Here is a 20,143-nt window from a genome sequence, read left to right as displayed (position 1 = left end):
TGCGGCAGCACTTCCGTCTTCCGCTTTGTGCAGACATACACGTAATAGCAGTTGGGCACCTCCGCCTCGAGGACACCTCCTACGGCTTCAGCCAGATTCGGCTTGGGTAGCGTCTGCCGTTTCCCGTTGCCCGAGCACTCACAAGCACGTCAATACTCCACGACAGCTCCATCCGGTCGAGGTAGCACATTCTGTACACGGGCTTAGCAAAGGAAATGCAGATGAAGCGGCCACCCGTTCTGTGTGTGCAGGGAAGCTGACTCACTTCAGCAAACGAGAACATTCGGTGAGCATTCCGATGGCTTCCTTGGTTGATTCGTCCCCACAGAGCACAGAGTCCAGCGTGGCCTTGTCGAAGATGATATCGAACGATGCTGAGGAAAATACACTCATGTTGGAGGCATTTCCCACTTTCCACTTGAGCCCTAGCTTGGAGGTGCGCGCCTTCATCAGGTCAATAGCCTGCTGACTGGCATCGAGATTCGAGACGTGGTTGTATCCGTCGTGGAAAAGATCTTCGGCCAATTCTACGTGCACACCACCTTCAACCCTCACTGGAGGTCCCACAACCCACATGCAAAATCCGGTCAGAGGTTTTGATGTGATCTCCTAGAGTGCGCTTCAAGCCAGACCAGGCCACGTACCAATCAAAAGGGTCAGGGTCGCTGATGGTGTCGGTATAAGTGTCTCACGCTATAAACCGCTGGTCCCAGTACTCTCGTTTTCCATACTGTGCCATTTAATCCAGTTTTATACCGACAATACAACACGCCACACGGAAGATTCCCTTACCGCTAGCGTCCAGGCGGACCCCTGAACATCCAACGGCGGCGGCGACTTCGCCAGCCGTAAGCCTTTTCGGAGGAAGGGAACTGCTGCGGCCCAGGGCAGAATTTTTTTCCGGGGAGCCAGGTGGAATTGTCCATCGATCACCACCAGTGGCGCAACGACGTCAACAGCGCTACTGAGTGTCTCCCAACCTTCAATGCACTGCGGGGTGGAGACGCTCATCGCCACTTTAAGCAGCTCGGGAGTGACCTGCTTGGGCAATCCGTATATGTCGAAAGTTCTTTTCCACGTGGCCTGAATGTCTGGGGGGCAAATAGAGACAAGTAGGGGAGAGGGAGGCAGCACGGAGACTGATCTTACGCACTCACGCAGCCACAAGCCCGAATAGACCACCAGATCGTATCTCTTGCTCACCGCCTTCACCTTCAGACTAGGCTTGTCTGACACAATGAACTGTGTAATTCCGTGTCTGTAGTTCTGGCTTAGCAGCCCACCGACAGAGTCGATTAAGTCTTCGTTCTCGCGTTTGTGCGGACCTGAGACCCAGAACTCCCTGTCAGCGAAGTGGTGGTGCACGTGCCGCGGCGATGTCTCAGCGGATTGGTTGGGCTGTCTGGTGTGGGCCTGCAGAACCCTTATTGTTGTGGCGGAGGTCGCCAGTTTCTGGCGTTTAAAGCTCACCAGCTGCTCAGCATCGTCTGACATCCAGGGCCTATCGTCCGCTGCCGACTTCTGCAGCGCTTTGAGGTCCTCAATGGACATCACCTCGTCGGGACTCTTATCCTGTCGGACACCATGCGGTACGCAACGAGGAAAGCGAAGCGTGAAACTCGCGCCATACTTTGTGCTAGGAACGATTTCAGCCGCAACCACCTCCATGACCACTGCTGACTCAGGAGACACGATCACCAGATCGGGCTTCTCAGCCACCTGGGAGAATTCAGGACCTCTGTCCAACCACGACGGGTATCCCCCATCGAACGAACGCACATTGTTCCTCAACAGGTCACGGAGCACGTCCAACTCTGAGGCGGTATACCCTGTGCCTACAGTCGCGAAGGACACCAAGCAGTCGGGAGACTTGCACGCCAACAGGAAGTGGCTGCAGTGATCAATGAGAGCGAGACGACTGACGTGCCGACGCCGACCTTCGGATAGGAAGGCACCAACTACCAACAGGTCCAGCGTGTCGGGAAGGCAGCCTGTGGGGGGCTTCAGCTTGAACCATCCGGCTGACCGTGAGCCTGTTCGGTATTTGCTATCGACGGCCTTGATGACGAGACCCTCCTCTTTACGAGCAATACAAGCGTTCAGAAGTGCTGCCAGTGCACACCCTGAAACCACGGGTAGCTGTGGTGTCAAACAAACCACACCACCTCCCGGGTTGTAGCCTCCCGCCTGGTCCCATGCCATAGGTTCGCCGACTAGCACTCTCTCCAGGTATTGACGCCGTTGCTCCAATGGGTACCGCTGCAAAAACAGCGGCGGTTGCTCATCTCCGGCCCAGTGAAACAGCAGGTCAAACACGAACAGCTTCAGTGTGACTCCTGGCACTTCACCTCTGGCCACCGTCTTATTATGGCCAAAGGGATGGAGCCTGCCAGCAGTGGTGTCCCAAGCAACGAGTTCACCGTCCAAGATGAACTGCCGTCCTCGCACAGTGGATTCCACAGCCTCTCGGATATATGACGCGTACAACTCTGTGGTCTCGTTACCGCTTCGACTGAAGAGGCGCAGGTGGAATTCCAACTCTCCAGATTTTATAGGGGATGCACGCCAATCTCCGTGAACCAGCATGCGCTCCCCATCCCATTTGGGTTCCACCACGTAACATTCGCGTTCCTCGGCTTTCCACAGGTCCCGTTCAGCTCTCTCGGGCATCAGAGGCTTGGCAAGCATAGGTCGTATAGGCTTGTTCAGCATCCTGCTGTGGGTCTCGTGCTCAACATCCTCGTCGTCCTTGTGGTAAGCGCTGACTGCGGTCTCAAGATCGAAGGACGTGTCGAAGGCCTCGGCACATTTGGGGCTCAGCATCCGGAGGACGGAGGCAACTGACAGGCCCAGCTTCATGTCTTGGAGAATCACCCGACATATGAATTCGTGGTCCTCTGCATTTACACGAGGGTCTGTGTGCTCACTGCGATTAGCACCCACTGAAGCACATGGCCTGTACCAGGTCGACGGCCTCCTTCCCCGCCGAAGAGAGGTCCTCAAGCCAGGCGTTAAGCTCGCCGAGCGTGAATGCGGCAGCCTGAGATTGAGGTATCTTTTTGTGAATGACCGCTGCCACGACGCTAGGCAGGTCTCCAGGAGTACCATAGCCGCCTATCTTTTGCGGGTTCTTCCAGTAGCGCAGTCGTTCATGGTCATCCTTTCCCAGAGTTAGCGCTTTGGAGTAGAGTTTGCCTAGAGAGACCTCCTTCAAGCCATACGTGCGATGTCGATCCAGCTGAGGGAGCAGACACCGAACTAAAGGGAAGAGAGACTCGTCTTCCTTTGCCTGCCGACGCGCTTTGCGTACAAAGGCTTCTAATTTCCAGTACCGCGACCGCCGGTCCGCTTGCTGAAGTGCGCGAACTACGGATCGAATGTCTGAGACTTTGATGTCATTGATCATTATTTCACGTTTCTTCAGCACCAAACAATGTAACAGTCGCTCTATCCACAGTTTCTTGTGTGAGATCCTGCTCAGCTTGTTCGTCGGGGTGCTCTACCTCTGAGTCGGAAAGCTCCTCCGGCAGCTTCGACAAGATATTCTCAGCAACGTTGAAAATGCCCCCTGTGAGTTGCCTGCACGCAGCACACCTTGAGGTCTTCGCAAACCGACCCAGCGCGCAGGCTTCACAAAAGTAGTGTCCGCATTGGGTAACCACAGGCCTAGCACTTCGAGTCCAGGGGGTTTTACAAGCCAAGCAGGCGAACGGCGCCACCTCCTCCTCATCGCTGTCGTCGTCGCTGGAAGATACGGATGACTCTGAGACGGGCTCTCCAGCAGCTCGTTGCGCTTGACGTCGGGCAGATTTCTTCTGCACAGCCGCCCACTCCTTCTCGATCTGCCAACCACTCTTGTAGTCGGAACGATCATGGATGAAGATGCAAGTATCTCCGTATCCGCAGTAGCCCGTCTCCTTGTAATCTTTGCAGATCTCTGGGTTGTAGTCAACACGCATTGTCGTTCTCAAGCTGGTTGACCCCCGCACAGGACCATAAAGGCCAGAGTACTTGCCAGCCGCTATGGCGCCGGCCTTTGTTTTAAGGACTGGTGCCACGACGCCAGCCCCCCGATAGAAACCCGATTCCAGCTCGCCTGTGAGCAGTTTTTGTTTGACAAGCTCGTTTCTTTCGAGGATAGACCTGTGATCCAGCCCAACCTCCGTGTCGACGTCAAAAGCGGCTGTCGCCCTACTCTGGTCTTGGTGGACTATATGTTTTCCTGAACGATATCGAGGCAGTACGTCGCTGTCCTCAGTTGCGGCAGTGTGGGACTTCGCTACGATAGTGCAGGTCTTCTGCCTTTTCAGCTGGACCTTGTCTCGTACGGCTGCGACTTGACTGTCGTCCTCGGCAATCTCCAAGATGTCAGATCGGCGGTGGCTCGGAGCAGCGCGTTTCTTGAACATGCATAATTGCTCTGGGGAAATTACGAAATAACCGGATGATATGTTGAAGATTCTACTATTGATGTCGGATACTGGCGGGGGACACAGAGCCTCCAGTGAAGCTCTGAAAGATGCTTTCGAACTGTTCTATCAAGGGGCTGTAAGTCTCGAGACCGTGGACCTGTGGACGGAGCACGGATCTTTTCCAGTTAATCAAATGGTGCGGAGCTACCAGGTGATGATGAACAACCCTTGGCTCTGGTTTGCCACTTACCACTCCGTACCAAATAAAAGAGCACTCAGGCTTTTTACCGACACCCTATATCTCATGAACCACCTGTACGTGAAGGAGTACTTTTTGGAGGAAGAGCCAGACGTGGTAATTTCAGTTCATCCTCTGTGCAACCACGTTCCCCTGCGAATTCTTCGGGAACTCGAGATAAACGAATGGAAGCACCGGAAGGTAACTCCGTTCTACACAGTCGTCACAGACCTTGGAATCTGCCATATAACTTGGTTTGCCCGGGGTGCCGATCGCATATTCGTTGCATCTGAGACAACGCAGCAGTTCGCCTTGACCCATGACATTCCACCCAACAACATTTCGGTGGTGGGTCTGCCTCTCAGAAAGGCCTTTTGGGCACCCTTTGTTGATAATCGCGAGAACCTGTGCAAGCGGCTAAATCTGAAACCCGACATACCTGTCGTGGTGGTTATGAGCGGAGGCGACGGTGGGGGAGGAGACCTCACTGACATCTTCGCCTCAATCCTCCGAACGATGTACGCTTGGCGCACGAAGACATGCTGCCTGCTGAGGGACGCGTGCTACCACGACTTTGATCGACGGGATGAGGTGAGTGGTGGCAAGAACCCTCATGCAGTTCACAGCACTGATGGAGTTTTTCCTCCAGCGTCGGCTTGTTCAGGTAGTTGTAATATGCGGCAAGAACGTTCACGCTCTGGAGCAAATTCAAAACGTCAACGCCGATCTACCCATGGGGCTGCTAACATCCTTAAAAGGCAAGGTTGTGGATGCTGAAGCGCTACGAGGCAAGCCAAGCAGCCATCTGGATGTCCAAGAGACTCACCCTGATGGCGACAGCGACGAGGACACTTCTCATTTGCGCGGTGACCGGGGCTCTGGGTTAAACCGCATCGTAGGCAGCCTGTTCTTCAACAGCGGTGACCGTCTTCTGACTGCGCGACAGGATATCTACACCTTCGTGCGAATGCTGGCCAGACCAGACGCAAGTGGGTACTCCAGCTTTAAGATTTCGCCTGTAGGAACCCTACATGCTCTAGGCTTCGTGTCTAATGTCGAGGATTACATGAACGCCGCCAGCGTGCTAATCACCAAGGCTGGTCCCGGTACCATTGCTGAAGCTGCCTGCTGCGCACTGCCATGCATTTTGTCATCATTCCTCCCAGGACAGGAGGAGGGCAACGTTGAGTACGTGCGTGCCTCAGGTATCGGAGACTACGCTCCGACAGCAAAGACGGTAGCTACCCGGCTGGTGCAGTGAGTTAACGTAGACTTTATGACGCAGTATGCTGTACAGCTCACTCGGGGCCCGAGTCAATGACTGGATAGATAGGCCTGCGGAGCACCCAAGCCTGCTTCCGCTAGCCTCCCAGGGCAGGCTCATCAGCCCCCCTGACTTGCGCAGCAAAACGCTGCTGCGTCTGAAGGCGGCCACCTCGAAGGTGGCTAACCACCACGCGGCTCATCTTGTCGCTCTCACCGTAGGGAGGGAATTGGGTTTGCATGTACGCCCTGCTGCCGAAGGCATCTATCGCCAGCTAGAGTCGCAGATACCGCCGCCGATTGCAAGCAACAAGGTAATATCGGAAACATCAAAGGGGGTAGTCCTGAAGACGGAGGCCCGCATCCCAACGGATCACAAAGATGTCGAGGAGGTATAGTATTCCGTATTTAATGTTGTCGAAAATCGTCAGCAGTGTGTCCACTGCGTTGGACTTCAACCAGGCCACCCTATCGGGCTGTATCGACATTATTGTGGTTCAACAGGAGGATGCAACCCTGAAGTGAGTCACCACAGGGTGAGGCATCCAGGTCTACACCGTTCCATGTGAGATTCGGACGCATGCAGCTCTTGCGGTCTCGAAATAAAGTCGTTCAAATCTTTGTGAATGACGTCAAGTCCGCTTTGACTATGCACCTTGGTGTTGCAGGGGAGGCATTCTTCCTTGTACCAGCGAACCACCAGTCGGACAGAGATTGGGTGGAGGAGTCGAATGATGTCGGGGAGGGCGAAGGGACTCCTGAAGAGAATTTATCGGCAGACGAGGATGAGAGCCTGTCGCCAGCGCCGTTGAACTCTCAGGAGACGGCCCATGGGTTTGCGTCTGTGGAGGCCTCTCTCTGTGGACACATTCTCTCCGGCAAACCAGAGAACGTGTCTCAAGATGCAGAGGTCTTCGACGCCAACAAAGTGACCTTCGACATGATGGACTCGAAGGCCTCACTCTGGTTCCATCCCTCACTCGTCTTTCGATTCCACGGAGGCCAGCCGTATTATCCTGCCCGTGTGGCTCTGCCGTTGCTAGCCTCATGGACCGTCTTTGGCCGCGGTCTTGGGCTTGACGCAATGATGGACTTGATGCGAACGCAGCTGGACAGTCGTGTGATGGACGTGAGCCCCTTCGAATCCCCTGCGCCAAAACAAAAGTGGGTAACGGTTCCCAATCCTATGCAGGCCAGACATGACCGAGTACGGTGTGCTTTCTGAAGGTGTACCCACCCAGAGGAATTCCGTGCCGGTCTCTTGTTGTGAGGTTGATGGCAGCGTCGACGGTGAGGCGACCATTCCTGAGAAGTTCAAACGAACCCTACGACCTACTTCCGACGAGCTCAAGCTGCTAAACCTCCAACCGGGTTACAATGAGATCAAATTCTTTTGCGAATCAGGACTTCAAGGAAGTGCCACAGTCAGGGGCTCCATCTATTTGTGGGACTATAACAGCAAGGTCGTGGTGTCCGACGTGGACGGCACCATTACCCGCTCTGACGTCTGGGGACAGCTGATGCCTATCGTAGGCCGTGACTGGAGCCACAGTGGCGTGGCGGAGTTTTTCCAGCGAATCCACAAGAATGGGTACAAGATTCTGTACCTTACGGCACGCGCAATCGGCCAGGCCGATTCTACTCGCGACTACCTATTTGGGCTTACGCAGTGTAATACAGTTAAGCTCCCAGATGGACCCCTCATTCTGTCTCCCGACAGGCTCTTCCGGTCCTTTAAACGGGAGGTCATCGACCGTAAACCATACGTCTTCAAGATAGCTGCTCTGAGGGATATCCGGTCACTGTTTCAGCACCAGTCTAATCCATTCTACGCCGGCTTCGGTAACCGAGATACAGACCACAAGGCATACACCCATATCGGTATTCCTGAGGCCAAGGTATTTATTATCAACCACGAGGGCGTTGTCCATCACGTCAATACAGCTTATGCTAAAACGTGAGGACAAGCAGCAGTCCAAACGCAGCTATGAGTCCATGTCAACGATCGCTGAGTCTATTTTTCCGCCGAGGAGCACACTAGAAGATGACGAGGAGGTAAGCACCACTTGTCGCGATAGGAAGCGATTCAACGCGGCTCGGATTTACAAAATGGGTACCTCACGGGGGGCCGGGTTACGATCCCATGGTAGGGAGCGGCGAAGTGGGCTCTTCGCGTCGCTTCGGCTGAAAGCTTTTGGGAACGTCCCGAGCAGCGCCCCTGCATCGCTAGCCGACTCCAGGACACGGCGCCGCTCCAGCCTGGGTGACAGCCTCGTGACCCCCCAAGGTGGTCATGTGGCCCCGCCTCCTGCTTGTCCGCACGCCATCCGCAACCCACTTGAGTCATGATGCAAGCTCACCTTGTTCCAGTATTTCTACACGACGTACTGGGATCTGCAATGACAAGAATGTAGAGCAATGAATCAACCAACTCAAGCGGCTGTGCAACACGAGTTCTTTGACAGATGTAAACGCGAATGTAACGAACAAACGAAGGCTACATACTGAAACCGAAACACAGGATTCATGTATGTAATGACCTCAGACGGCACCCAAAGCGTCTTTGATTTGCTGCATTATGCTGCTCTTGTCCAACGGGTTGAAGGACTTTCGCAGCCTTCGTGTCAGGGAGTTGACTACCTCTTCAACTGACCGCTTTGTCTCGGAGAGATGGCTATTGAAGTCGTCGTCCTCGATGTCCTCAAGAGTGCCGTAGACCTCACTTATCTGGGTGAGCACGACGGCGATATCCCGCTTGAACGTCTTCACTTGATCACCGATCTCTTTTTCCAAATGGTCTATGCAGGCTGCAGACTCGTCATCGATGGTCGACAGGGCGCTGTTGAGTTTGGCTTTAAGCCCTTTTCTGTCAGCTTCGTTGGATTCGCGGAGAGTTTTCAACGACTCCCTGTTCTTGAGTTCGAAGGCATTTCCAAGCGCGTCAACCACACTACGCAGCATAGGGGTAAAGTCGCCGACAGCTGACGTTGCTCTCACCTTGGGAGGTTCGTCCTCCGAGAGGAACTGCGTCCAAGCCATGCCCTCCGAATCTGCGTGCTCTCCATCTTGCGCGCTCACCTGGCTCCGGCAGCACCTCCTCAGTGAATTGCGTGAGGAACTCCGTTGAAAGTGTACGGTGCGAGGGACTTTTCTGGGAGAGGCGCAAATCCGAAGGGGTTAGATTCACGATTGTTTTCGTCTTCATCGACGGTCGACGTTTTTGGGGATTCTGTTTCCAGGGGAAGGACAGTGGTGAGGCAGCCTCAATATCCAACTCCTGAAACGGCTCATCCACCAAGCACCCTCGTTCCTCCTGATCCACAGTAGCCGTTTGTTTGGGAGTGTCCTCCTCAATGATATCTTGAGTGAGCGTTGGTGTTCTATGGCGTTTCTTCGCTTTCGACTTCGGTGCCTTTTTTTTAGTCACCGCGGATTTCGGTTTGTGTCTTTTCAGTTTTGATTCCGCCGCTCGTGGCTCCTCAATAGCCAGAGGTTGGGGAAGTTCCTGGCAGAGGACATGGGGAGGTTCCTGGTGGAGGACAGATTGGGGAGGGTCATTTGTGTTTGACGTCCGTGAGGGCTGGGCGCTGCCAGTCCCTATGCCATCTGGGCTGGACAGCAGTTGGGAAGCGCCTGCAATACTTCGCCGACGCTTGCGTTTCAGAAGTCCTCCTTCATGTGATGGGCTACAGGGTGCACTAGCGGCGCGGCGCCTTTCCGTCGGGGTGCGCTCAGACGGCGGATCCTCAAAAGGCAAGGTCATCGCAGTCATGGTAGGCGCCACCTCCTCCGTTGGAGGCAGAGCTTCAGGCGAGACCATCGGCGAGTCCCTCTTCGCCACCTCCTCCGTTGGAGGCAGAGCTTCAGGCGAGACCATCAACGAGTCCCTCTTCGCGATCTCGGCCTGTTCGAGGTCCTTCGTAACTTTGCTCTTCTTTTTGGATGGCTTGGCTTTGGGTTTCGATTTAGGTTTCTTTCGTCTTTTTTTCGCAGGAGCCTCAGGTGTGGGCGTGTGGGATTCGGCGACAGGCGGTTTGGCTTCGACTGTAAGCAACTTGGCTTCGACTGTGGGTAGCGAGGCTTCGACTGTAGGCGGCTGAGTTGCGTCGGAGTCCTTCTCTGGGGTCGACACCTCTTCATATACCATCTTAGTCCGACAAAAGGAAACTCGTTTCGCCGGTGCCTCCCGAGGTTCTCCCTGTTCTCTCTGTTGTGACAGTTGATCCAAGTGCCCGTCAATGTTTTTTGTCGTGGTTAGGCTTGTACGCTGCTTCTTCACAGAAATGTTTGGCAGCCGTAGCAACGGTCCCAGGAACCCCATTACGTTCTCGAATCGCTCATCTGTTATACCAATCACCAGCACGAGGCTCAACTCGGTTCCCGCAGGCAACGAATCCACAATGTTCAATGATCCCGTCCAGGATACGACGACGTCCCTCAAGTATCGACTGTTCTCTAGGACCAAGTTCACGACGCAGCTCTTGGGATGAGTTCGGACATCCAAGGAGCTGGCAGCATGGAAGGGGACCTCCACATAGGTTGCCTCTCCGCCTGTTTCTCCTTCAAGGAAAGTCACAGATAAGGTGCCGAGGTCTACCGTTCCCATAATTTCCGTGTCTAGCAACGCGGAAGATTCTCCGCTTACCTCCACGTACGCCGCCAAGGAGCAATGTAGACCTAACAGGAGCCGATCCACGTTGTGGCGCGAGTTCCAGGAGGCCATGAGTGTTCGAAATGCTACTTCGAAGTTCTGAGGCTGGAGAGATCTCCAGGCTGGAAGGCATTCAGGCCAATGTCTACTATCATCAACCATTCTCTCTCACTGAGACATGACCGTTGTTAACGGGGTAGTGGCGTCCTTGGGAAGCGCTCTCACAAACCTCCAGCCTACCTCACCAAGTGCGGTCTGCAGCAGAAAGTCCTCGCAGAACAAAAGGCGCCTCGCCAACGTCTCTAGATCGGGCAGCGTGAATAGTTCTGCCGGCGGAGACCCTCGAGATTCAATCAACGTAGAGCAGATGTCAGCGGCGAAACGTGCCGTTTCCAAGCACTGGAACCGGGTTTTGGGGTCACTGCGGCCCTCTCGGCACGCAAGATTCAGAAGAACCCTCAGCAACGGCAAAAGAAGCGTCGTCGTTTGCAGAATGTGCTGGGCAACGTCACAAAACCGTGACGAATCTATGAAGCCCAGAATGAGTCGGCACGAATCCTTTAGAAGACACTGATCAGCGTCTTCACTGTCGACCAGCTGGGTGCTGATTGGATGTCAGACTCACCCGGTGAAACCCACTGAGGAAGTCTGCTATCGGACCAGGCACCAACACGTCCGGGCTCATCACTCCGGCTTCGACGCCTCCTATGAGAATGCCAAGCATTCGAGATGAGAGCTGGTGAGTTGTTTACTGTTACCTCACCTCGCTGCTGTCGCTGTCCTTGAACTGAGCGCACACATTCTGGACGATGGCCTGACTGAAGCCCTCTTCCTGGCTAGAACACTGCTACGTGTCAACTGTGGCCAATCCCAACCTCGAGATACTGACACAGGTGCTCCGCTGCGCCCATCACGTCGTCCGCCTTCAATAGCGCTGCTGAAACGCCTCGAAGATCCATGACTGATTTGAATTTACACTAGGTTTTGACTCCGCCAATAGTACAGAAAATGGTAATGGAGTCGCCAACGCGATACTGTAGAGGTGTGTGCCGGTCCCGAGATAAACCCAGCCTTCTCAGCGCCACGACTATCGGATCCCGAGCAGGCTTCACCATTCCAAACGATCCGAACTCGCGTTTGTATTCTTCAGACACCCCGGCCTGCACAGCAATTACCTCCTGCCGCAGCACTGCCACGTCCATTCCAAGACAGAAGGACCTGTCGCCTTTGAAGAGAGGCAGCAGGTTGAAGGACTCTAGGGGTTCGACGCATCCTTTTCTGTAGGTGGGCAAGGAGACCCACTGATCATAAATCGACTGGCTGAAGTCCGGAGGCGCCTCTTCGACCGCCTTCTGCACGGCGTCCATCGGCATCCAGGTAAACGAGGTGATGTCCATAACTCCAAATGAGTTCGCAATGTTCAACGGAACCTCCACGATGTCCCCGACGCAGCAGGAAGCCACCTCGGACGTGGTAGGCATTAGGAACTCGTCACCATGAAATCTAGTCTTGTCCATAAATAACCACTGCTTTCGCTTGCTGCCTCGACGGTGGACGTTAACGCACAGGCTTGCAGCGTATGCACGGTCCCGGGGACTTGCTGATGCGCGGTGCCCGTAGGAGCTCTGGTGTGGTACAGCAACCCCGGTGTCGTAGGACATACCAGCCGGAAGCTCGGGTCTGTGCGCTCTGCGCTTCCGATAACCGAACTGGTAGTTGAAGCAAAGCCGGTGGCCTGAAGCGCTCGGCAGGGCTCGCGCATACAGCAAGACATCCGTCCTGATTCCAACGTCTGCGCAATAGACCGGCTGGAAGGAGAAGGTTGCCTCCACCAGCTCGGCAAGATGGCCATACGTCTTGTGGAAAGTCCGGATGGCATGTCCACCATGGCCCCAAAGAATGTGGTCATGCACACGTGCAAAGACGTGTCGGCACGTGAGCATGAGGTTAATCAAGGAGACGTCGTTCTCGATGAATCCCATCAGCACATCCAGGGGTCCCGGTTGTAAAACGCTCAGCCAGTTGCCGTTGGGACCAAAACAAGGAATGTCGACGTGCACTCCGTGGGTCTTCGAGGAGCCGGAGTTCTCTGGAAAGGGTCTGTGTCTGACAAATTAAAAGCTCACATCTTAAAAATGGGAGCTAGGCTGGACTGGCCCGCCCTGCCCTCAAGCTTCTGCAGAAGCGGGGGAGTAGGGTCTGCTGGCTGCGACAGATGTTCCAAGGTTGAGAAGAAAGATGACCCTTTTGGAATGAAGCAGGCTTCCGTATGGTCTGGCCGCAAAGCCTCTCTGATCGCCTCATAGGGGAACTCTATGATGTCCCTTGTGGTTGGCTCCGGCGCAGAGCAGAAGATGCCCGAAAACATCACCTTTTTAGCGATTTAATGACTACTCAAAGAAGAAGAACGCTGTGCTCATGGGCTTCGCTCCGAGACGTGTCTTGCCTCCATCCTTGGCATGAGGAGCCTCCGCCGACCGAATCTCCACACTCTCAAGTCCCACGCCCTTGAACAACGACTGGTAGCTCTCCAGAAGCGCGATTTCGTCAAAGGAGGGAATGCTCTCCAACGCACTCAAACCTCGGCGCGGTATCTCCTCTTTCATTTGGAAGGCAGCGAAAGCCATTGCTTGCTTCGCGTCTCCCTTCTCGAACCCAGCCACGAACTGCTTAAGCTCTGCGGTATAGCTCATGTCCAGCGGTTTAAGGTTGGCGCCGAATACGACGTTCTCCTTCAGCCAGTCGAGCACACGAACCTGCCAAGGGAAGAACTCCGTCTTGACATAAATGACCAGGCTTAGAGGCCCAGTGGGAGCTTTCTTGCTCTTTTTGTTGAGGCGGAGGAGCGCTTGACGACAGCTGTCGAGACTGTGTAGTAGGTAGTCCCTCTGGGCCTTCACGACCGGGTCGACGTCATCCCAAGCTGGCCAAACCTCCTGAACCACAAAGGTACTCTTCTGAAGGACCCGTCGCCATATATGCTCACAGACGTGAGGAGTTATAGGACTCATGGTCAACGCGAAAACGGATAGCCACACCTTGATGGCTGAATGGCTCATCAAAACGCCAGCAGCGTCGCACATGGACTTGTAGGCGTCTCTGGCATTTATCATGTCGAAGAAAGCCGACTTCAAGCCTTCTCTGAAAAGTAGACCCTCAAAAGACTTCCTTGCCTTGTTAGCGAGTGACTTGGCCTCGTTGATGAACATCCGGTCGAGGTCATGATCCATCTCAGGTCGGAGCATCAACTGGCCATCAACGACCTTCTGTCCCCACGTGACAAGGTTGTACAAGCGCATCAAGGCATTGGTAGCATTGTCCCTCTGGAAGTTGGCGTCCTCTAGCGAATCACCTGCATCAGCCAACGCAACTCGAGTTGCATCCGCCGTGTACTCGTCCAAGCACCACTCCATGGTCAAAAAGTTACCCAAAGATTTGCTCATCTTCTGAGTGTCAACCTGGACATGGCCGTTGCACCAATAGGACCTCGGGATACGAGTGGTAGGCGAGTCCCCGAAAATCGCTACGTGATTGAACAGTGCCATCGTCAAGTGGTTGAAGATGAGATCCTTGCCTGAGCATCGAAGATCCATAGGATACCAGTAGTTGAACTCCTCGCGACATCGTTGAGCTTTTTCCAAGGGCACGTCTTTGGGAGGTTCCTCGGAGAGACCGAAGATAAAGTTCCAGAACTGAATGGAATGGCCACATGCAACTCACGTCAGGTGTCAAGCATTCCGCCTGCAGACCTAGAAGGCCAGCGTCGGAGCCCTCTATGTTCGCTTGCAGCAAGTGAGCTACAGTGTAGTAGGCAAAGTACAGCGTCGAGTCCGAGAGGGACTCGATAAGAGACTCTTCTTCCCATGGTATCCGCGTTCCGAGACCGTAAGACCGCGAGCAAGCCCACTCCTGAAGCCAGCTCACCGTGCTGATCATCTGGTTGTGGGTTGAGGCATCTGCGTTACACTGGAGTCCAATTCCTCACTGTAGGTGTGAAAACCACTGGGTTGTCCGGTTTCGTCGTAGACCTCTGAGCTTTTCACCCATTTCAGACAATCCTGTGTCCACTGCTCATCGGCGTAGTCCAGATACCACTGCTCACACAGGGCGACGACACACTCGACTCCAGAGCGGGATATGACCTCCTTCTCTGGCTCAATGTAGGCTATGGCTTCGCCTGAAGCGAGTAGGTCGGCTTTCACGAGGTCTTTCACGACTTGCACCTTCTGGCCAGCATAGGGGCCTATGATCATAGTGCCCTCATAGAACCCCCTTTTGTAGATCTCCTCTTTCGCGTCCTTCAACTTCTGGCGATCCTTTTGGGACTGGATCTTCATCTTATCATAGATGTCTAAGGCAGCTCGCTTACCCATGCCCGGAATCTCGATGATCTCCACCACGTCCCTCTCACACCACTGACGGTCGACATTGAACTGTTTCCGCATGCCCTCTTTATCCAGCAAGTCCTTCAAGGCCGCCCAGTCGTCAGGCGAATCCGAAGGGACGCTGGTAACCACGCCGCTACCTTTAGTCATGGACACGCCAAGCATGGGCAGCACACGGACACTTTCGTATTGGGACAGCGGCGCGGACACCTTCGTGCCGATGAGATCCATGCCGCTGACGGTCATCAGCTGGTGAGGAGCGAAGTTCTCATCAACTGGAATGATCCCCTGGAACCCCATATTACGGGCGCAGCGGTCTGCGCAAATGAACACGTCAGGAAGACTTCCGGCGTCTTCGGTAGGCCTCACATGAGCGTTGACAGTATACCCCTGGGGAATGGTCATCGGCTTGTCGAAGGCGGGGCAGGCCCCATATACGCCTTCCGGCTGCACGTAGCAGTTGGTTTGTCCGTACATGGTCTCTGGTCGAAGCGTAGCGCAAACAAAGTAGACGTTCTTGCCTTCAAGAGCCTTCAGAGCGACGGGGAGCTCCTGCGCCCTCATCTTGATTAGAGAGTACTCCTGGGGACCCACGCCCTCGCCAGATGCCCTATCGTGATCTAAGCACGCTTGCCTGACATCGGGGGCGAATATCGCAGGTCGCAGTCCAAACTTAATTTTCCCCAGAGCCCTCAGCGTCAGGAACTGCCAGCGGACAAACTGGTCATAGTAGGGGTTCTTGTCAGTGGTGATGAATGAACGGCGCCAGTCGACTGCGACCCCAAAGGCCTCCAAATCCTTCTTGCCCAGTGGAGTGAAGTAACGAATCCAGTGGTCAGTGTTTACGAAGAGAGGTACCTCGTCCTCGGGGATTCCCTGGGACATGAGAATTTCCTTTTGTGTCTTGGCTGGCCCAGTTTTGGCTACAAGCTTAGTCCGGTTTCCGGAGAATTTCTTAGTGTGATTGATCTCAACGTCGTCGGTCTCCTTCACCTCAGCCTTTTTAACATTGTTCAGCTCGTTTCTCAACTTGTCAGCACAGGCACTAATGGGCATGCCAGTAACATGGAAAGCGAAGGGCCAGAGCACTCGCTTGCCTTGGCCACGCTGAAATCGGGCAGCGAACTCGGCCTTCGTCAAGGAGAAGGCATGGCCTAGATGTAGGCGCCCGTTCATGTAGGGGTACGGAAATGTCACAAAGTACTTCTCCTGAGGGCCTTCTGCCTTCTCGACCGGTGGCTGCGCAAGATACACCTCATGACGCGCCCACTCGGTCTGGACGTCTCTCTCGATGCTCGAGATCAGCTCGCGACGTGACATTATGGGTATTTTCAATACAATCAAGTTCGTGTCTCTAGCTCTGACTTCAACTCTTGACACCTCGTCACATCCCTCCGCACTTGCGAGCGTAGTTCCTCGTAAGTCGCCTTCTTCTCGTCGAGGAGGCCGGTCAGCTTTCCTACAGTCAGGCTGCTGAGTGCGGCCTTCTTAGATGTGGCCGCGGCCTGCTGCGCGTACTCATCTGCTTCGGCTTTGATCTGGTTGAGAATGGCAGTTGAAATTGGGCCATGGAGGATCTGGGCCTCCAACGCTTGGTACTCCTGATCCAAATGACCTTGTAGCGCGTTGTCCCTAGCGAAGCGTTGTGTACGGTAGAGGTAGGCTTCCAACAGGCCAACACACTTTAGGATGTGCGCCTGAATCTCTGAGTGCTTTCGTTGTACGATGTCAAGCTTCCGCAAAGTTTGATCTGAGTCAGTACACCTGCAGTCTCTCACTAGCGAACTGCCCTTTAGTCTCTTTGAAGCTGTCGCGGACTCCGTCCAGCGCAGCCTTTGACATCGTAAAGTTATTCCCAATGCGGCGCAGAATCTGGTTGAGCTCCTCGAAGCCAGCTATAGGCTTGACATACAGTGAAGCAGGGCTTGGGTTGGTTCGTTTTGCAGCTTCGTAGGCGTTTTTAACAGCGGTGTCCAAGCTGTCGATCATACGGTCATACTGAGTTTGAATGTCCTGTGCGTTGTGGATGCCGTTCACAGGTTCAGCGGAGAAGGTAAATCCAATCAGAGCATCAGGGCACGTGAGACGGTGAGTGGAGAACTCATTCAAAGTCTTAAAGCGGTCGGTTATGGATTGAAGAACTTGCGCGGTTTTTGCAGACGGGTTGCGGATCTGACCCAGCATGCCTTTGACCACGGGATCAAGGTTGGCCATATATGCAGGCTCCGCTTGTTGTTGGCCAAACATCGCAGGTTGTGGCTGGCCAAAGAGACCAGTCTGTTTATTCTGCGTGCCAAAGAGACCCTGTTGAGGCTGGCCAAAAAGTGAGGTCTGGGCAGCACTTTGACCGAACAGGCCACTGCCGAACAGGCTTGTCTGGGAAGAGCTCTGCTGGCCAGAAAGCCCAAACCCGCCCGAGGACTGCCCGAACCTGAACAACGAGCCACCCGACTGGCCCGATGACTGCCCAAACAACCCCCCGAACCCCGCTTGACTCGATGACGGCTGCCCGAATAATCCACCGCCAAATCCAGACTGGCTGGGTCGTTGCTGCTGGCCAAATAAACCGCCAAACCCGGTTTGGCTTGATTGTTGCTGTTGACCGAATCCTCCAAACCCGGTTTGGCTTGATTGTTGCTGTTGACCAAATCCTCCAAACCCGGTTTGGCTTGATTGTTGTTGACCGAATCCTCCAAACCCTGCTTGACTTGGCTGCTGTTGGCCAAACATCCCACCGAAGCCAGCTTGACCTGATGGTTGCTGCTGACCGAATCCTCCAAACCCGGTTTGGTTTGATTGCTGCTGACCAAATCCTCCAAACCCGGCTTGGCTCGATTGCTGCTGACCGAATCCTCCAAACCCTGCTTGACTTGGCTGCTGTTGGCCAAACATCCCACCGAAGCCAGCTTGACCTGATGGTTGCTGCTGACCGAATCCTCCAAACCCGGCTTGACTTGATGGTTGTCCAAAGCCACCAACACCTCCTTGGTTACCGAAAAAGGCCATCTGCGGAGTAAAAGTCGATTTGCATGCACCCTTCGATACGGGCCTCAAGACCCCCAACAGACTTTGGTGCCTACGAACCAGCGATGCAACTGACGACCGGCCTGCCCGGTGGTAGGGAATTCGAAGCGAGTTCTGAGGCTGCTACAGGCCCTGCGATTCGAGCAAACAGAGAAGTGCCGTCGGAACCGGCTCTACTGCCGCGTATCGTCCCAACTGATTTGGTTGGAAGTCACGTCAGACGACTTGACTTTCATGAAACCGCAAACAGAGTCCGTGTGATGTTCTCTGGTCTGGTGGAAGACATTGAGGCTGAGAAGGACAAGATCATAAAGACTGGCAGTATGCCCTCGGCCTTATCGGCCGAGCTCCTTCAACACCTCTGTAAGTTCCAGCAGTTAAAGTACTCACTCTCCCTCCACCGCGTACTACGGGGGCAGGAAATGTGCCGCCACCTCCGTGGAGGCGTTCAACCTCGAGATGAGGTGGAGCTTCACAAAACCCAGGCCCGACTTAATGGTGTGGTGCGGGTTGGTTTAATATAGAACTGGTATTTAGACATGAAGTCGCGTTGGCAGCAAGCGCAAAACTGAGTGAGAGGCTTTACGGTTCTGGGCAACAAGTCATGGATCTGAAGGGTGAGGAGTCAATCCAAGGCGCAAATCCCCGAGTACTGCACTCGCGTGATGTCACGAGCACACTGCTTTACCATGACAACCGCAGCGAAGGGTACCCTGCTCATGTTCCCTACTCCGCAGAGGTGGTACTACAGCCCCCAGTGCCCACCAAAAAGCGACGAGTCTCTCTCGATGACTTCCGACCAGCGAAGAGAAGACCGAACTTCTGGTGGACGCAACCAGCAGCGGATGCGATGGCCGGCATCGACGGACAATTCCAAGGCCAGCTTCCGAGTGCTGACATTCCTGGCATGTCGAGCAATAACGTGGGATCTCTGCATTCGGGAGTAGTGCCTGGTATGACTGCCGGCATGCAGGGTGGTGCAATTGGGATGCCACCTCCAATGCAGCAAGGCAGCATTCCCAACATACAAGCGGGAATGCCCAACATGCAAGGCAGCATGCCCAACATACAAGCGGGAATGCCCAACATGCAAGCGGGAATGCCCAACATACAAGCGGGAATGCCCAGCATGCAAGGCAGCATGCCCAACATACAAGCGGGAATGCCCAACATGCAAGGCAGCATGCCCAACATGCAAGGCAGCATGCCCAACATGCAAGGCAGCATGCCCAACATGCAAGGCTGCATGCCCAACATGCAAGGCAGCATGCCCAACATGCAAGGCTGCATGCCCAACATGCAAGGCAGCATGCCCAACATGCAAGGCAGTATGCCCAACATGCAAGGTAGTATGCCCAACATGCAAGGCAGTATGCCCAACATGCAAGGCAGTATACCCAACATACAAGCGGGAATGCCCAACATGCATGCGGGAATGCCCAACATACAAGCAGGAATGGCCAGCATGCAAGGCATGCCACCTGGGGGACTGCAGCCTGCGGCGGCTCCTGGCATGCACGATTGGAACCTCATGCCGTTTTCTGCAGATCAGTCACTTCTAGGACCCATGTCCGACTACAACATGTTCTCTGGGCTCTATGACGCTGACCAACAATACCTATCCATGGACTACAACCCCGCCACGCTACCCCCCTTGCACCGTGGAGACCAGCTGCCACCTTCGTGAATGCTGACAAGTTAGCACCACTAGTCACTGCGACCCTGCTTGCGCTTCAGGCCTTCGAACTGCTCCATGCTCATCTTGATAAGAAGGCCACGATGTTTCTTCTGCCACTTCAGAATGCGCTTTGTATCGGTGATGTACTGTGCGCCATGGAGTTGAACTGCGTTTTCCTCACGCTTCCGAAGCTTCGCAAATGCCTCCTTCTTCTTTTTCTTGTTGATTTCTCGTCGCTTGGCCTTCAGCGCCCTCTCTGTCGCCAGCGTCTCCTGCTTCATCACCCTTTCCTGCAGAGCAACCTCATAAGGCTTCTTGTTCGTCAGAAAAGGCTGAGTGCAGGGCTTCGTCCCCAGCTGCTTCCACTTCTTTCCGGTCACAGGTACATGTGACGCGTCGTTGGGCTTCTGAGCCACAACATAAACTTCATGCGAAGGAATTGGTTCAAAGCGAGCGGACATCGAATTCTCTATTTAGCCTGCGATTTGCTGG

General features: G+C 54.4%; 8 protein-coding genes across 22 annotated transcripts; 3 read left to right on the top strand and 5 right to left on the bottom strand.

Moving 5' to 3' along the window:
* Window positions 1-79: 79 nt before the first annotated feature.
* Window positions 80-4,409, bottom strand: KVP18_003700 (uncharacterized protein; the record flags this gene model as incomplete). Of its 5 annotated transcripts, XM_067955643.1 has the most annotated exons (7): window positions 80-239; window positions 266-527; window positions 556-665; window positions 693-730; window positions 757-2,915; window positions 2,944-3,381; window positions 3,428-4,409. In XM_067955643.1, 7 exons carry the CDS (start codon window positions 4,407-4,409, stop codon window positions 80-82), a joined length of 4,149 nt encoding a protein of 1,382 aa, XP_067810024.1. The 5 variants fall into 5 exon arrangements, with proteins under 5 accessions (XP_067810024.1, XP_067810026.1, XP_067810023.1 ...); XM_067955645.1 differs by lacking the exons at window positions 80-239; window positions 693-730; window positions 757-2,915; window positions 2,944-3,381; window positions 3,428-4,409 and having other exon boundaries at window positions 262-576; XM_067955642.1 differs by lacking the exons at window positions 80-239; window positions 266-527; window positions 556-665; ... (1 more) ...; window positions 2,944-3,381; window positions 3,428-4,409 and having other exon boundaries at window positions 751-2,859.
* Window positions 4,410-4,470: 61 nt separating this feature from the next.
* KVP18_003701 (uncharacterized protein) lies at window positions 4,471-8,262 on the top strand (the record flags this gene model as incomplete). Of its 4 annotated transcripts, XM_067955647.1 has the most annotated exons (7): window positions 4,471-5,241; window positions 5,270-5,907; window positions 5,936-6,310; window positions 6,348-6,434; window positions 6,463-7,077; window positions 7,106-7,870; window positions 7,899-8,262. In XM_067955647.1, 7 exons carry the CDS (start codon window positions 4,471-4,473, stop codon window positions 8,260-8,262), a joined length of 3,615 nt encoding a protein of 1,204 aa, XP_067810028.1. The 4 variants fall into 4 exon arrangements, with proteins under 4 accessions (XP_067810028.1, XP_067810030.1, XP_067810029.1 ...); XM_067955649.1 differs by lacking the exons at window positions 5,936-6,310; window positions 6,348-6,434; window positions 6,463-7,077; window positions 7,106-7,870; window positions 7,899-8,262 and having other exon boundaries at window positions 5,270-5,911; XM_067955646.1 differs by lacking the exons at window positions 4,471-5,241; window positions 5,270-5,907; window positions 5,936-6,310; window positions 6,348-6,434; window positions 7,899-8,262 and having other exon boundaries at window positions 6,494-7,077; window positions 7,106-7,874.
* A 192-nt stretch (window positions 8,263-8,454) lies between these two features.
* On the bottom strand, window positions 8,455-12,932 carry KVP18_003691 (uncharacterized protein; the record flags this gene model as incomplete). 5 transcript variants are annotated; one of them, XM_067955628.1, is made up of 9 exons in its annotated part: window positions 8,455-8,963; window positions 8,992-10,709; window positions 10,737-11,161; window positions 11,190-11,300; window positions 11,328-11,408; window positions 11,440-11,525; window positions 11,568-11,842; window positions 11,867-12,664; window positions 12,691-12,932. In XM_067955628.1, 9 exons carry the CDS (start codon window positions 12,930-12,932, stop codon window positions 8,455-8,457), a joined length of 4,245 nt encoding a protein of 1,414 aa, XP_067810009.1. The 5 variants fall into 5 exon arrangements, with proteins under 5 accessions (XP_067810009.1, XP_067810010.1, XP_067810008.1 ...); XM_067955629.1 differs by lacking the exons at window positions 10,737-11,161; window positions 11,190-11,300; window positions 11,328-11,408; ... (2 more) ...; window positions 11,867-12,664; window positions 12,691-12,932 and having other exon boundaries at window positions 8,992-10,636; XM_067955627.1 differs by lacking the exons at window positions 8,455-8,963; window positions 8,992-10,709; window positions 11,328-11,408; ... (2 more) ...; window positions 11,867-12,664; window positions 12,691-12,932 and having other exon boundaries at window positions 10,733-11,161; window positions 11,190-11,288.
* A 22-nt stretch (window positions 12,933-12,954) lies between these two features.
* Window positions 12,955-16,269, bottom strand: KVP18_003726 (uncharacterized protein; the record flags this gene model as incomplete). The annotated part of the gene is made up of 3 exons (XM_067955690.1): window positions 12,955-14,256; window positions 14,285-14,520; window positions 14,550-16,269. The coding sequence occupies 3 exons, from the start codon at window positions 16,267-16,269 to the stop codon at window positions 12,955-12,957; spliced, it is 3,258 nt and encodes a 1,085-aa protein (XP_067810071.1).
* Window positions 16,270-16,289: 20 nt separating this feature from the next.
* Window positions 16,290-17,196, bottom strand: KVP18_003723 (uncharacterized protein; the record flags this gene model as incomplete). 2 transcript variants are annotated; one of them, XM_067955686.1, is made up of 2 exons in its annotated part: window positions 16,290-16,699; window positions 16,728-17,196. In XM_067955686.1, 2 exons carry the CDS (start codon window positions 17,194-17,196, stop codon window positions 16,290-16,292), a joined length of 879 nt encoding a protein of 292 aa, XP_067810067.1. The 2 variants fall into 2 exon arrangements, with proteins under 2 accessions (XP_067810067.1, XP_067810066.1); XM_067955685.1 differs by having other exon boundaries at window positions 16,728-17,163.
* A 251-nt stretch (window positions 17,197-17,447) lies between these two features.
* KVP18_003713 (uncharacterized protein) lies at window positions 17,448-17,966 on the top strand (the record flags this gene model as incomplete). The annotated part of the gene is made up of 1 exon (XM_067955670.1): window positions 17,448-17,966. The coding sequence occupies one exon, from the start codon at window positions 17,448-17,450 to the stop codon at window positions 17,964-17,966; it is 519 nt and encodes a 172-aa protein (XP_067810051.1).
* A 12-nt stretch (window positions 17,967-17,978) lies between these two features.
* KVP18_003706 (uncharacterized protein) lies at window positions 17,979-19,660 on the top strand (the record flags this gene model as incomplete). Of its 3 annotated transcripts, XM_067955660.1 has the most annotated exons (2): window positions 17,979-18,471; window positions 18,498-19,660. In XM_067955660.1, 2 exons carry the CDS (start codon window positions 17,979-17,981, stop codon window positions 19,658-19,660), a joined length of 1,656 nt encoding a protein of 551 aa, XP_067810041.1. The 3 variants fall into 3 exon arrangements, with proteins under 3 accessions (XP_067810041.1, XP_067810040.1, XP_067810042.1); XM_067955659.1 differs by lacking the exon at window positions 18,498-19,660 and having other exon boundaries at window positions 17,979-18,497; XM_067955661.1 differs by lacking the exon at window positions 17,979-18,471 and having other exon boundaries at window positions 18,578-19,660.
* A 20-nt stretch (window positions 19,661-19,680) lies between these two features.
* Window positions 19,681-20,112, bottom strand: KVP18_003695 (uncharacterized protein; the record flags this gene model as incomplete). Its single annotated transcript, XM_067955636.1, has 1 exon — window positions 19,681-20,112. The coding sequence occupies one exon, from the start codon at window positions 20,110-20,112 to the stop codon at window positions 19,681-19,683; it is 432 nt and encodes a 143-aa protein (XP_067810017.1).
* Window positions 20,113-20,143: the final 31 nt, after the last annotated feature.

Source organism: the organism of the source record quoted next (assembly GCF_019968955.1).
Source record: "MAG: Porospora cf. gigantea A chromosome Unknown PgA_NODE_30_length_64041_cov_343.188, whole genome shotgun sequence".
Taxonomy (NCBI): Eukaryota; Apicomplexa; class Conoidasida; order Eugregarinorida; family Porosporidae; genus Porospora; species Porospora cf. gigantea A.
Note: the sequence above shows the minus strand (reverse complement) of the source record. Positions and strands in the feature narration are given on the sequence as shown.